The sequence below is a fragment of the Erpetoichthys calabaricus genome, chromosome 16 (assembly GCF_900747795.2).
Source record: "Erpetoichthys calabaricus chromosome 16, fErpCal1.3, whole genome shotgun sequence".
NCBI classification, from domain to species: Eukaryota; Metazoa; Chordata; class Cladistia; order Polypteriformes; family Polypteridae; genus Erpetoichthys; species Erpetoichthys calabaricus.
The window spans coordinates 74,954,063-74,970,382 of NC_041409.2; the positions used below are offsets into that span (position 1 = coordinate 74,954,063).

At 38.9% G+C, this 16,320-nt stretch overlaps 1 protein-coding gene across 5 annotated transcripts in view; it reads left to right on the forward strand.

Annotated features, from left to right (window-relative positions):
* ppp1r13bb (protein phosphatase 1, regulatory subunit 13Bb) overlaps positions 1–16,320 on the forward strand; it is a 106,172-nt gene that overhangs the window by 48,874 nt on the left and 40,978 nt on the right. For 4 of the 5 annotated variants that reach the window (XM_028822154.2, XM_051920122.1, XM_051920125.1 and 1 more), the window contains exon 4: positions 2,171–2,247. In XM_028822154.2, coding sequence (XP_028677987.1) covers positions 2,171–2,247 — 77 coding nt within the window. Of the gene's footprint in view, positions 1–2,170; positions 2,248–7,395; positions 7,466–16,320 lie in introns of those variants that run through there. The other variant, XM_028822161.2, reaches the window with a different exon arrangement.

The following is a 16,320-nucleotide window of genomic DNA, read 5'->3' on the forward strand; positions in this document are numbered from 1 at the left end:
AAGAATTGTGGCTGGTGTGAGTGAGTTTCTAAACTCTTGTGGGATTCCACCCAACGGGACGACACGCGGAAGAGCGTCCCAAAGCAATCACAGTCTCCCAGCGCTGTAGCAGTTCGCTGTAAAAGCGAATCGAAAAGATCGCAGACATGCTATAAGCGCCTGCTGTCGATGGGTGATACAAGGAAAAAGGAAAATGTGCAGGGCACAGTACTTCTTAGTCACAACCCTGCCTGACTGCTGTGTCTGTGTATAGGAGAGCGGCAGATCCCGCTACAATAAATAACCGTGCTGTTGCTGTTTCAAGCTGAATAAAGCTGGTGTTGCTAAAGTACTGAGACTCAGCTTCGTGTTTTGGGGTGCAAGACGGGGACTCGCACATCACAGCATACACGCGCATGCACACACACAGACACACACACACAGTTACAATGCTGTAGTAAACAGTATACGCTTGTACGGATGTTGACTATATGAGTGAGGCACGCCGACTCAGACGGAGAATAGGAGACGATTGCCCACAATCCTGCAGCGAGAGAGAGAGAGAGAAGAACCATCAGCTCAGTTGTGATCACATGATGCTCAACAGACAAAGTGTATACATACTACTCGTATTGCAAGACCTCGCTCGTTTATCAAGTCAAAATTTATTAAAAATTTTAGCTTGTCTTGCAAAACACTCGTAAACCAAGTTACTCGCAAACAGAGGTTCCACTGTAATGAAAAGTGCAAAATGTATTTGCCTAAAAAGGTAGTCTAAGGCAAACAAGTCCCAATACACAATCCAAAGGCCAAAATCCAGAAAGCAGAACAAATAAATCACAATAACCATATAGTGAAAAAATACAAATTTTTGCCAATAACCAGAAAATCCTCAGAAAAAAACAAGACTTAATGTAATCTCCAAACAAGACTCAGTTAACCACTACTGTATCCTTCATATTGACTTACAATGTAAAGCCAGAGGAAGGAGCCAGTAGTAGTGATGTAAAGGTGGAACCACTTCTTGATATTCCATCTGCAAAGAAGAAGCAATGGACCCCACTTTTTAAGTAGTAGTATATGATAAACAAATAGACGACGCTAGCATGACTAACATAAAAACACATGAACAAATAATAAATTAAAAGTTAATAAAAACAATAATGAAATAAAAAATAAATGCAACCCTGGGAAACAATCCTGGGTGTAACAGAACTAGTGCACACCCCCTTAACAATTTAACCATCATGTTTGGTCTTGTCAGACTCTTTGCAGTGAACACCCACAAATGATTGGTGGGCCAATAATTTTGCCCTGTGGTTGAGCGGCATCCTGTCCAGAGTTGGTCCTTATCTTCTAACTAAAGCTGTCAGGATTGATTGCAGCTCCTTTCAGTCCTGAATTTAAATAGCTGGTTTGCAAAGTTGAGGGAGTATGACACGAACAATGCTCGTATTTTTCTGTTAGCTTTTCCATATTGAGAGCAGCTTTATTAAGAGTCCTTTTTTATTTTATTTGTCCGTTTAAGATGTTTGAATGTGGCACCATTTTTTTTTAAATCTTATGGCAAAACACTGCTGCAGTATATTTATTTTTATAATGGCATCCTTTCATTATATTTTTTGATCATTTCCATTCCAGAATGCTGTTCTTGACACAAGTGTGCCTGCACTGTGTGGTAGTCCTGCACTGTGCCTCAGTGTAGCTCCAGTATCTTATGCAACTGCTGGCCTCTCCCCAAACAGTCTACATTTGTTGTAAAGGTGGGGCTGTTTGTTGACTCTTCTTCAATAATTACATGGCTGAGAAGGTTATACTTACAGAAGGATCAAGTTAAGTCTAGTGTACTTTTCATAAACTTAAGTGTGTGATTTGTGAAAACCCAGTGTGCTAAACTTGGAACAATCTGTTCAGTTATCTTGCTCAAAAACCAATGTGGTCAAATTTAGCAGGTACATAGGCTGGTGCCTTTAAACTGAAATGAGCAACACTGTGTTTTGTTGAGGTGTTGCCCTCGAGTAGTTATTATTAGTGTGTTAAGAGCACTATTGTTCATTCAGATAGATAGCATCGCTAATTACTAATGGTGATGGGCTGTGGCTGCCAACAAATCTGAAGTGTATATAGTGCTGAAATGTCTGCAGAGTTCTGTGAAGTCTCAAATTAATGAACGTCTTTAAATATGTTCTAGGTGGCCAGCAGACTCAAGAGCAGACCAGCAAGAGGAATGGAGTGAGCAGTACTGGAGAGAAGCACTGTGAAAATGGGGTATGTGGAAAAAGTGATAATGAGGAGAAACGCAGCCATGATGTAACTTGCTTTCACCATCCGTCATTGCTCTCTTACTTTTCAGAACAAAAATGTTGTACTTCTTGAAGTTAGTTTGCTGTCCTGCTTTGTTTGGTTTGAACTTGAGATCTTATTGCAACATTTGTTTATGTTACCTGCAGGCCTGGGTTTTCTGGTGGTCTGAAGGTGCTAAACAGCATTCCACTACTATACATATTTTCATCTAGAGTTTTTGGTCATGTATAGGAGGACCCTGTGCTATGCCTGATTTTCATTGGGTTGTTTTCTCTTTTGTTTACCCATTAAGTGAAAGATGAGGCCACACCTTGGTGGAAAATAGGATGTGCACTTTTCAGGCTGTCTGATCTTACAATCAGCAGAAAAAAAACTTGGCTTTTTTGGTGTGATGCTCCTTAGATAGTCTGATTTTTATTTGGGGTGATTGTCCTTTATTGAGGTACCTAATTAGTGGCTGAAACCATGGATGATGATTCTTCCCTTGACTATCTAACAGCAGGAGCCAAAATAATTTTTGGAAGTCTGGTGAAACAGTAGTCAGCCTTGGAGTCCTGGGTTTGAATCCCAGCCCAATGCCTGCATGAGCTTTAATCCATTTACTTAGGTTTTCCTTTCACATCCTAAAGATGTGTTTGATAGGTTAGTTGGTCAATCAAAATTGATCCAAAATGAGTGAGAGTGGGACTTGTGATGGGTTGGCGCCCACCTTGCGACCAGTGCTGATGGGATAGGTTCTGGCCCTCTCAACCCAGAGCTGGATTATGCTTGCTTGAACATGAATGGGTGGGTGGGTAGATTCTTCCTTATGTATTCTGACCCATAGTAAAAAGCTCATGTACAGTACTGAGGTAAAATTTATAGTTTAGGATGAACACATGAAAACTGTATTTCATCTGCAAAGGTACAAGTTGGGAAAAAATTCAAAATGTCAACTTTCCTTCCTTCCTGGGTATTTTTTTTTCTTTTTGAAGAAATCTGACTTATAGGAGACAGGACATTCACATTGATGGAGTCATTTCTGTAGCTTTTAACCTTTACTACTGTTAAACAACCAGATTAGGGAAAGGAACAGGGAGTGGTGTTGATGAATTGTTAAATTCCATGCTTGATTTTCTCAGTCTTCTTTAAGTAATTTTTTATCTACTCACATAAAGCAATAGGTTTTGTAGTTTTAATTAGCAAAACTGGTTGACAGCTGGGCGCATATGGTTTGCTTAGAGTGAATGTCCAGTACAGGCTCACTGGTTCAGAAAAGCTTACTGCCACTGGAACTGGGCCAGTGGAGGAAGTCTTTTTGTTAGAAAAACAACTTTACGTAATCACCACTTCTCATCGCAAACATAAATTATTTTAATTATGCATAACAAGAAATAATTAAAGTGGAACTAAGCTGACCGTGGGGAAAACAACGTTTTGGTCCAAGAGTTGGTCTGCTTAATTGGTAGAAAAGATGGGCATCTTGTGATGCATTGTGATGCGCTAATTAGTCAGAAAGTCAGATGGATTTTTTTTGCTACTTTTTGTGTCACATTCCATCTGTTTAAAGGAAACCTGAGCTGCAGTCATTCTAGTACTCATGGGGCTAAATTTAAACCAAAACAATGATATTACTCATACTGACTTCATTTTATTGGAAAGCAATGGAATAGACGTTTTTTTTTTTGGGGTGGGACGTGAATCATATCGGCTGCCTGTTGCCATAGCATCATAGTTATGCTACATGTAGATCTGCACATTCCCAAACTGGACCTGTGTGAGTCAGGATGTGTGCTTCTATGTAACCTGTACATGTTTGGTTCCTGCTCTGCAGCTCATGCTACAAGGATAGGCTACACCTCTTGTGTGTGTGTATATATATGTGTATAGGTGTCATGACATGATTAAATTGTTACTTGTTAACATATTACTCATAAAAGTCCTTTGCATTAGGTTATCAAAAATTGAAAAAAGCTGTATTTTTTATTTAGTGCTGTCAATGTTTAAAGTTTAATGCATTAAATTAATTTCAAAGGTGTAATGCTTTATATTTCCTAAATAGCATTTACCTGATGTGTTGTTCGACAAACCTTGTAATCTGAGCCAAGGGTTTTCAAACTGGGGACCGCTAGGCAGTGTATTAAAAAAATAAAATATCAATTACAGATTTAAAGATTGTCTTTAAATTGCCTGTCTTATAAATAAATATATAGTAACTGAAATGTTCTTCAGTTGATACATGAAAGTATTCGTATACAGTATATCAGTTATACATGAAAACAGCAGCCCCAAACTGTACATTACACAAATAGTAGTGTCAGGTTATACACAAGGGAACAAAAAAGTGGGATTAAAAAGCACCAGTGGCTACACATTGGCCAACTTGAAGTCTCCACCCTTAGCTGAGCTTCAGTTCCAGCAGTCTGTCTCACGGTACTCCTGCTTTGAGATTACACTCCTGTCTTTCCCATCCTCATTCTTCTTTTCTTTGTCCTCCACCCGCACAAAATCAAAGTCTTCCATTGTTCACATTAGCTCAGAAGGAAAATGTTTCCCTCTCGCTCCACAGCTCTTTGAGCAGATCTAAGCCAGGAAGGAGACTGCTTGGAAACTACGTGCTAAGACTGATGGATTTTTGTGAAATACGGTGTGTCAGGTGACTGTGGTCTTTCTCGTCCCCTCAACACACACAAGCAGTCTGCACGGCTCCTCAGTTTCTCTTGCTCTCTCAGTTGTTAGTTCTTTGTAAAATCAATTTTAGAAATTGGCAGACTAAGGCATATAAATATATAGTAAAAAAAAATACAAATTTTTGCCAATTATTAATAATAAAATGCACATACCTACCATTTCATTTTAGCATTATTAATATTAATTATCAGTTGAAAGCCTGTTTTACACAGGATTTTAAAATAAATACAGGAATAGGCTGACGTTAGAAGAAATGTGCTTAAAGTTATCAAAACTAGAACCCAACATTGACAATAATGACCCTATGAAACATAAAGACACTCAACCCTCACAAATGACTTTGAGTTATATTCCTCTTTTCTTGGACTAAAGTTATATGTAACCTGAGTTGTTTCTGCTTTTTTTGATCTGGATTCATATGTAACTGTATATTCTTTCTAAGTTAAAAATAGTTAAATATTTACTAATAATAATATGTATTCCTTATCACATCATACTACTGTTCTTGCATTAAAAATATTACCAATAATCAATTATCCCATAGTGGAATATTAGGGACAGGGGTGGGAGTTTAGAAAGCTTGCCTTCAGTTGTGCCTAGTAAGAATTCAGTACTTTTACAATTTAAAAGTGAAAGAAAATGGTGATACATCAAGGCAAAAAGTTGAAAGCCTCTGGCATAGAGATACTATGTGGCATTTAATCACATTTGTTTCAATAGTTTGGTGTAGTTAAGCATTTACTTTCATTAACAGGCCTACTGTTTTATTAAATCATGCAGCATGACTGTTGTTATCAGTAACTGAGATCCAAGATCATGATCCACTTCACATTGGCTTTATTTCACTTGGGCTCCTGACCAGGTGGTACAATATTCTGTGGGCCTTAACTTAAAGTTTGGAAACCCCTCATCTAAGCTATACCATTAATGATGAGAAGGATGAAATGTATGATGCTTGCTCTTGATTTAAACTCTCCCAGACAGTTCAAAAGACAAAACTGTTGATACTTGTAAACTTGGTGCAGGCAAGTTTAAATGTAACAGAATTACAATCTCCTTGGCTAATCAATTAAGAACATTAAACAAATGATTCTGTTGTTCTTTAAGACTGTAATTTTTGGCAGCAAAATTTAGCAAAAATCTAAACATTTAAAAAACACTACTTTTTGCAAAGTGGATCACATTGGACTGCAGACCTCTAAATATAGTGAAAGATACAGGGCTGAGAGACGTCATTCAGTGAGGTCTGACGGTTCTTACACATTACCTTCACATGAGACCAATTTGTCACAAATCAAGAATTTATTTGAAAGGCACAAGTCATTACAGTTTGAGCAGCTAAGAAGCTGTACAGCAATTAGGTCCACAGGGGACTACCAGACACTTTGGCTAAACATGTGATCACTCGAGACTAATTGAGTGACATTTTGTAATTGGTCATGATTAAAAAATGTAATTGGAAACCTTATTTTCTTGATGTTCCATGTACAGGAATTGAAATGTTTTGAACTACCACTGTTTTCCTTCAGTGTAATATTGTTAAGTACTGAACTCTTATTAGGCACAGCTAAAAGTGTTATTTCTTAACTCCCACCTCTCCTCCTCATATTGCATTTTGGGATTTTAATGAGTTTTTGGTGTGGTTATGTATGTACTTAAGTTTTTGTTAGGAAAACCAAATGCTTTTTAATGAATTATATTTTAATGTAAGAACAGTAGCATGAGTTGATAAGAAATAAAAAGTAGCCTAAAATTTCCATATTTGTGTAGTTTACAAAAACTATATACTTACTTATGAATCCAGATCAAAAGAAGCAGAGAACACATTTAAACTTCAGATTAAGCTACTTATTATTATAATACATGGAATGGTTTGGTAAAGAGGGCTTAGTGAGAATGAAAGTAAGCAGGTCTTGCTTTATCACCAGGGACAGAGTCTCTTAAAGATGAGGATGGTACAGAAGATGTGTCATCTTAATTTTCTTCTCCAGCTGTTTACTCCCACCCCCAGGAGCTGCTGTTTTAATACTGATCCCTTCATCTGTAGCGGATGTCACTCTTCAGTACTAATAAGAGATTTAAGAGACATACTGCAGAGGAGTGACCATTGGGAGATTCCTCTTTCTGTTGACCTGCCGATTTCGAATTTCCATTGCAGTGTGGTCCCAATTCCTTCCACGTGGCATCCAGCTCATAATGCAGTAATATTTTGATGCTGCTTCCGCACTGGATGAGTAAATAACGTGGTTAACCCCTGTCATCTGGCTGCAGCTTTTGACTATAATTTTGAGGATTACATCAATTTATGACATAACCCTGTAAGACGATTATAGTTATCATTATCCCTTGACTTGCCAAAACAAGTCTCTTGAGCCGTGCAGATCTGTGTAGCACGTTGACTGTGTTAGTATCAAGTTGACTTGGGATATGTTGGCAAGTCTCTGAGCGCTGTGCTCCCTGCCAGACCTGAGAAGAAACCATGCATTCCCTCACAGTGTTTGCTGTGCTGGAGGTAGGTACTTTACTTTTTTTTCCTCTTTACTGGTGTTCACTGCTTTTAGAATGAAAAGATACAACTAGTTTCATGCAACAGGGTTCGAAATCTTTTAGTTTTCTGTTGTCTGTGATTCTTAAGATGCTTATGGAAGTCAAACTGTAGTGGTGATTTTCTTTTCTTTTATCCCTTAAGCAATGGGGAAATGGCGAAAGTTTTGTTTTCTCTGGCATCTTTGCCCTCTCACCCATAACAAGTGGATGATTTTGTGAATGCTGCTATAAAAACCTTACAAGCCCAGGTGCAACTGGAGCTGCATTTCAGAAATCATTAATAAGGAAAAGTGGTACAAATGCTGTGTGGTCTCAGCCGGCAATGTAAGGGCCTTTCTCTTGGGTTTCTTATACTGGTTGGTGACTGCTGTGTGCTTGCAAATTAAAATCAGAGGTATTAATTTTAGAGTCTACTTCATGTAGTTTATCATCACATACACCCATATGCAGAACAGGAGCCAGACCTGTTTGTTGTAGGTATATTTACATATTCTGCTAAACTAACTTGGAGGAAAACTTGATTTGTTGAAAAAAAAAACAAACCAAAACAAACACAGATACAAGGAGAACCTGCAAGTTTCACATGAGTAGTGCCTGGGCTGGGAGATAAACCCAGGACTCTGGAGCAATTTGACAGAAGTGCTAACCAATGTATCACCCTGAAGAAAAGTTAAAATATATTAAAAATTAGATTTCAAAAGTAATATGCATGCATGTAACCAGACTTACAGATGTTACTTAAGTGAATGAAGAGACCATTTACTTTTGTGTTCTGGATCTGTTGAACTGAAGAGTCAGAAAGAGCTTTAACTAATCAAACCCGTTGACTTCTGGTCTGTGGATGTATCTTTTTGGGTGTGAAGGCAAAAAAATGGATTAACTGCCTATTAATATGGCCCAACATGGGAGTCTAGGCGCTCAAAACTACTCCTTCTGAGCTGGTAGTCTTAATTACCAGGGGTCAGCATCTTCATCTAGTTAAGTTATGAATGTGAAAATCTGTAGGAATAAAAACAAATGACCCTTCAGTAACTTCTGCACTAATTATACCCCTGTAATGGTACACTTTCTACAGAGCACTATATCAAAATATAGATTGATGTTGGGTTGACACTCCATCTGGGGTGGGCTTCAGTCTTCCACTAAATGCTGCTGACAAAGGCTCAGGTTTATTAAATGTGTTTAAAAAACAGATGAATGATTAAATATAATTCTCTTAACAGCTGAAAATAGGAATTGGTGCATTTCAGAATTGCTGTGCTATAAGCAAGTGTTTTAGAACTAGGTCTGAAAGTTGTAACAAAGTAACATCCTGAGCATTCAGAAAACTGCAGCAAAGCTAATAGCTGACCACGCGATATCTGGTATCATGGACCTATCTGCCTAACAGCGAGCAAAACATTATTTTTCAAATGGTACCTCCTGCGATGAGTGCACACTTTGTCAATTATCCATAAGCTTACAGTTTAAAGCTTGAAGGGGCTCACAGTTTAGCCAATGAAATTTGAACCAGTAATTCTATAAATATCGTTTATTACCTGTCTGTCTTTGAATGCTGGTGTGTTGTGTGAGGAGCATGAATAAAATTTATTGTGGTTTTAATAACTTGTTCAGTTTCTGAATATGCCTTTTCTGATATAGACTCATAGGAATGATCTTTTCACCAACCAAAGTAAACCAGAATGTAGTATAACTTTCTCAAACCTACCTAATCCAATATCAGAGGGGACCTAAACCTGTCCTGGTGACAGTGGGTTTAAGGTAGGAAACAACCCTTGGGTCTATTTGGAATTACCAATCAACCTGTCTAGCATGTCTTTCAAGATGTGGGAGTAAAACCGGTGTACCCAGAGGAAAACTTACACATGCAGTTTGCTTGTGGGTTCAACCCTAGGGTACTTCATTTGTGGAGTGAAAGAGCTATTATCTGTTCTACTAGGCAGTTGGACTCTTAAATTGTCTCCCAGGAGTAGAGGATAGAAATGTACAAATGATTATTCAGTAGGTTCACGGTCAGTGGGAGGTTCACAGTGAAATGTATTTCTTAGGCTGTATGCTATGGAAAGAATTGTACCACTGTGATTTGTTAGTTACTTTGGACAAAATATCAGCCAAATAAGTAAGTTAATATGTGCCTGCAGAAGGAAATGATTGTTTTGTAGCTGGAGGCAGTCCATTGTGTTTTTCCTCTTGGCAAGCCTTCAAACCAAAGTAGTAACACCCTGTCACACACAGCACTCTTCATTTACTTCAGACCCTACATACCTTTTTACTTTAAGCCCTTGAGTACTGATTTGATCCAGAGAATCATGTTATTGTACCTGCTGCACTAACAAAGCCTTGATTGTGGGAAGCAGAAGAGTGCAATTCCTGTTTTAGAGGGCAGCTGCTCTTGGTTCTTTAAATTGCAGGTTTTGGCTAACCAGTCTTATTGCTGGCATGTCTACGCTGGCAGTGCCACTCAGACCTAATTGTTTGCCCTTGACGTTAAACATATAGTACAGATGTAGTGGCCTTCTTGTGGATAGAGTGGCTATTAAATAGAGTGAAGTGACCTGAACATCTGCAGGTTTTATTTCCTAAAAGTGCTGCCTTTGTCCACACTATTACTGGATCACGTGATATAATTACCAAATGTGTCTGATTTTTCGGGTTCAAACTGGAGAACTTTTGATTGTAATTTCCTTTGTCTTTACAGATGAAGGTACTTATTTGTCTTTGGACATTCTTGATTGCTTTCTAACTTGCTAATTCCTTTGTTATGAAAAATGCAGTCCTCTTTTGTTGTATATTTCCTGTTACCCAGCAATTTAAAGTGCATGACCAGCTACACTTAGAAGTGCTTATTTTACAGTGGCATTTGGCCTCAACTTTCATGCATTTGTCATCATCTGTAAAAGCATTCCGATTGAATTTCATGAAATGCCAGAGCCTGTAACAGTAGTATTGGGATTAAAACAGGGAAACCCTGGATAGGATGCCAATGCATTGCTAGGCACAACCACATTCATTATTTTTTTTGTATGCTTTTCCAAATATACAGGAAAAGTATTGTGTGTGGACAAAATATTTTGATGATGCAGGTTTATATAGTAAAACACATGCTGGACATACCAGATTCTTTTAAAAGTTGGTTCTTCAGTCTTTTCTTTGTCATTGACTAGCTGTAGCCACTACTCGGGCTGAAAGACGGACTCTTCTTCATCTTCTGCCTCACCTCTTCTTTGTATACCCTCATATGCATGTTCTCCCTTGAGCAAAATTCAATGTAGCAAGTGTGTTGTAACTGTTAAAAAGTGTAATTCCACACAGTAGGATCCTCAAATTAGCATCATCGTTACTTCCATCAAGAGTAGAATGTTCTAGGTCATTTTTGACTTGAACATGCCTCTGATATGCATTTGAAGTAGATTGATTTAATAGAAATATATATACACGTATCATCCCAATTTCAAATCCTATTTAACTCCCCTTTTCTTCTCCTTTTCTAATCACCCTGCTCCTGCCACACAGTGATGTCCCTCTCTTCCTAATGGCTGAAGCCAAATACCTGATGTTTATATTCTGTTCTTGAATTGCTGTCAGTGTCATGTCACTGACAATGCCCACAGGTGAGCAGCAGCTTGCATTACTGGACTAATCCCCAGCTACCTCATCTGAAAGGTTAGTTGCCCTGGGTACTCCTCTTCCACATTTTTAGTGGGTTCCCTTTTTTGAAAAGAAGCCACTCCTTCGACAGAAGGAAATCTAAAGGGCGGAGTGGTGGCTCTGAGGCTAAGGATCTGCACTGGTATCCCAAAGGTTGCCAGTTCGAATCCCCGTCACTGCCAAAAGAGATCCTACTCTGCTGGGCCCTTGAGCAAGACCCTTAACCTGTAATTGCTCCAGGGGTACTGTACAATGGCTGACCCTGCGCTCTGACCCCAAGGGGTATGCGAAAACTAACAAATTCCTAATACAAGAAATTGTAGAAGGCGAAATAAAGAACAAAAAATCTAAGAGTGACCTCTGTGTGGAGGCAGAGACCCACTAAGGAACAGGTCCTCTCCATAGTCCAGACACATAAGATTCATGTGAGATTCCCTGGCATTTAAGTAGCTGATGTTTACATTTTGTCCCTGATGTTGTTTGTCTTCATTGTGTTTTGAATAATACACAACCTGTCTTTACAGTGTGGCTTTGGCAAACCTACCCTACACCATTTTTATAGGCCAAAAGGTATTTGCCTCTGTAATCTCTTCTGCAGTCAACATGCTTTAGTACATACATTCCTGCCTGGTGAGGGCATGTGTTTGTAGGCCTCAGAGAGATGTGAGCTCAAGGCTTTCAATCAATAATCCCTTTGATGTGCATCCCTGTCCCACTTGGTTTTCCAGAGTCTCTGTTTGCTCAACTGTGTTTGTTTTTTTAGAAAGGGAAAACATGGATAGGAAAAGTTTGAGAGGGTAGTGACCGGCATACTTTATACATCAGACTTGCTCTTTAACTCCATAGTGGCACTCCATTCTTCTGTAGCTTCCATGAAAAGCTATCAAACTTCTTTAACGCCACTGACAGACATGTAGAAGTGTTAATGAATATATTAACAGGCCCCTTTTGTCTTATGGAATGTAGGTCCCACAAATGGAGATTTCGGCATAGGTTGGACAGAAAGGTTTAAAATAAAGGTCTGATGGTTGCAAATTTGAGGTGACATTTTCATGGAGAGCAAGGTGATTATGGGGATAATGGTCATTTACTACATAGTAAGGTCTCAATTATATGTTCGAGAGGGAAGTTGTGGAGATATAGAGAGTAATTGTTAGTGACCTCACAGTACAGTCTCCGTAATGCGTTAAAGAGGCAGGAGATTTCAGATTTAAAAATGGTCAGTGACCACACATTAAGGTCTCCAAATCTGCTTCATTTAGAAGGGGGTAGGATTGTAAGGGTGTATGGATAATGTTATAGTTATGCCATGATTTCTTTAAAGAGTAGGTTTGTGATTTTTCAAGTTAAAGTTATTTCTTCACAAACATAATTTTGCATGGAAAATATACTATGTTCAAAAGTTAAGCACTTTCTTTAAATTTAAAAAAATATCTTGTCCACACTGGCATTTTACTATGGAGGGTATGAGGCATGGAGGAAAAGCTTAAAAACTTACAAATATGTTCATTTTTCAAGCCAGGACAGTTGTTGAGTATTGGTATTGATCCGCGCCTTCTGTGTTTTCGACACATTTGTGACAACAAATTTTCCTCTCATGGTAAGGATTCAGTTTCTTTTCACTGCAGTAGTTCTCACATACAGTATATATGGAAGTAAATCAAAACAAACTTAAACAAGTGGTATTAATCGATTTACTGTGATTTGGTCTTTTGAGAAGAAACCACCTCCCAGTGAGGTGAAAGGTTCTTGTGCTGGATGACTAAGTTATCATACACGGCTGGTGTTCTTTTAAAATGGCTAAATCTCATAATATTGATGTTTTTTTGTTTAAAAATGACATGTATGAACTATTTTACAGTGTGTGTGTGTGTGTGTGTGTGTGTGTGTGTGTAATTTCAAGATGCGGATGAATACTTGACAACTCTCTGGGCTGGAAAACTGGACGTACGGTATTTGGTAAAATTTTAAGCTTTGCTATATAGCCTTCAATGTAAAGTACCAGTGCCAGCAATGTATACTGTATATACATTTTCATTTATAGAAAACACAATTTTGCATGGCAAATGGATATATATCGTTTTTGTGAAGAAATAACTCAATCTTGAAAAATACCAAACATACTTTAAGTGACAGATGTGTTATTTGCTGAAAATTGCAGTTTGTTAGTTCCTTAACATCACGGCTCAAAAACAGATGAAAGGGAAGTTTCAAAATTCACTGCCATGACATCTCAGAGTGATGGGGCTAATAATCAAAAGAAAGACAACAGGCATTCCTTGACATGATATTTCAATTGCTAGTCGGTGGTGAGAATTTTGGGGGTTTGAGAGTGTAATGTGAATTGACTGCTCAACAGTGACTTCCTATGATGAAATCATCATAGTGACCTGAAAATGTACTGTTGTGAGAGTGAAGATCAGTAAACACAATTTGAAGAATTTTTCAAATATGTCCTGTTTAAGACTTTGGAGTCTTTTGGGGTTATTGTTTGTTGCTATAACACTTGGTACCCCATTACCTGGTAGGAGTGGTAGACAATTTTCCCACTTTAACTGCATCAAAATGCCTTCTGAGTCTTAAGTTCTACTAGTGAGTGTTTCTGATTTGGAAATGTGATGTGCCAATATGCTTGTTGCCTTTGTACAACCATAAAACAACTATCCACATTCTGACCGTTTGTGATAATCTTTGAAATGACCTCAAATTTTTCAGTAGTGAACTCCACACTCCCAGCTATTACTCCTATCTTTTGGCATTGGTTATTAACAAACATGAGTTGGCATAGGATGTGTAGCAGTACTATTTTGTAAAGCTGTGACATCACAAGCGGTGAATTGATGATTCAGTTAAACAGAAAGACTCATCAGCAGAAAGCAGGATGTATGCGAGTATGTGATTGTGCTTGCTGGCAGAATTTTGGGCAAGAGCACATACCTGCCTCCATGTTGGTTTTGAATGTGATATTGGTATCCCTTTGTTTCTTTGTAACTGCTTTCAATTGTTCAGGCAATGAGGACTTGTTTTTGTATAACCTCTTTCATCCTGAGCATGAGCCTCAACATTTTACAAACCTACATATTTCCTCTTTTAGACTATCAGGTGGTCAATTAGTTTTTTCCCTAGTCCCCTAGTGAGTCAGTAGTAGCAACTAAATCTGCAGCTTTATGATTTTCAGTCATTTTTGCTGCCTGCCAGGAAAATTCAACTGACTTGTTATGTTGGAGTTCTTTCTTTTTGAGGTACAGTTCAGCCCACATCCTTGGTGCTTTTGCTTTGGTGTTGCAAGTTCATGAACATTTTAGGACACACTTCTCTATGCTCCTCAGGGGCGATGTCAGGGAAGCCAAAAAAAGAGATAAACAGTTTGTTTGGCTACAGCTGAGAAGCAGAGCTCATGAGGCTGATGTGAACTGACAGCAGCCTTGATCTTGCGCTGATTAGGTCTGTAACTGCCGGCAAAATCCACTAGCCTTTCCTGCCGGCTGAGTGCTGATGAGAGCTAAGGGATATGAGACAGGACGAGGTGGGGGCTTGCATTTATCTACCCGCGTGAGGGGGTATCGACCACTGTCATCAGTCAGGCACAGGACAAAAGGCAAACTTTGGATGAAGGGGTGGGGTGGAATGGAACAGTGTTCCTCCCTTCACAGGCGTCTGCTGACCTGGCTTTTTGGATGGCCTCACAGATAAATGGTGTGGCAGAAGACAAAATGGAGTGGCGAAAAATAGAAGGCACACTGCAATTCACAAGCGAGGGACACAGCAGCAAGGTGAAGGTGCGATTTTTGCAGGATTACTTGGGGGGAACGCACATCAGGTAATGGGTGCGTGCCTCTGTCTGAGGGGAGGATGGGGAGGGGTCAGGGGTGTGCATGCGCACAAGCTACAGGAGATGTGGATGGAATGAGGGGAGGTGTCACTGCTGTGGCTGCCAAAAAGACGGGCGTCAGACTTCCATTTGGCAACTGTGACTAGAAGAAGCTGATAACAGGAGCTGCAGCAGTCACTTCTACTTACTAACCTAGCTATTTTAGCCTGATCAACTTGCTTATTTTCATTTCCAATGATAAAACTGATACAGATAGATGGTTTTGGTTATAATAAATGCAAAAGTGAAGCAGTGGAAAATGGTGTCTGGAAGCTCATTGTTCTGAATTCAGTTTGCAAATTGCTTCATGCTGCATGCACTTAGATGGAGCAAGGGAGAAGACAGAAAAGTACATGGAATGTTAAACTAAAGCATCTGCCTGATGCAGGATTTCAGGATTTCTCCCCAAATTATGTTCTTTTTTAAAAATTGTAATTGACAAGGAATAAGGAGATTATTGTATGTTAAGCAAGGCCAGTTAGGGAGGCCTGCACTTCGAGTATTCAGAAAGGCATAAAAGTAGCTACTGCTGTCAACTTATTCAGGTGGTCTTCCCGACTGGTTTCAGAAAACTTGTTTGTTTATGTTTTCATGTAGGCCTCTTGGGATGAGCCAAAATGTTAAAGTTTGCATCATCCATGTGTTTCTGTTGGTTTGATTGCTTTCTGCAACTTGCCAGTGGTTGAAATGAAGGAAAAACATGAATTAAAGCCAGTATTTTTTGGATAACTCCTTTATTCCTTTGTACACGCAATAAGTGTTACACAGATTTGGCCTGCTGCTGAAATGTGTTGCAATGCTATTAATTATTAAATTCGTCTGAAATCAACATGCAAAATTTGGCTGTATTCTTAATATTCCGCATCTTATGATGTTTCCAAGTTGCTTTAGAACGGTCTCTTTCTGCAACGTTCTCAGTTTCTTCAGCAGTACTAAACTGTTTCTGTGATAGCTTTAACAACTTTGCCTTTTGTTTTGGCTTATGACAGTAAATCCAATACAGTGGTGCTATTATCACTTTAAAAAAATCATTAAGTTGACTGCTGGGTTATGTGTTTAAATCCCCCTGTGACTCTGAACTGAATTAAGTATGACAGAAAATGGATATGGAGGTTGGCCAAAATCACAGTTGATATGATATGTGATCAATTGCACAGATCTATAAGAGAGAGTAGAGATTGGGAGCATGTGCTGATGGTGCATTGCCAGACCCACCACATGACGAACCACCTGGATTGGGACGTGAGTGACACCTCAGCACCACACTAGAGCGGTCTGAGGTTTTTTACAGTGGCTAGAAT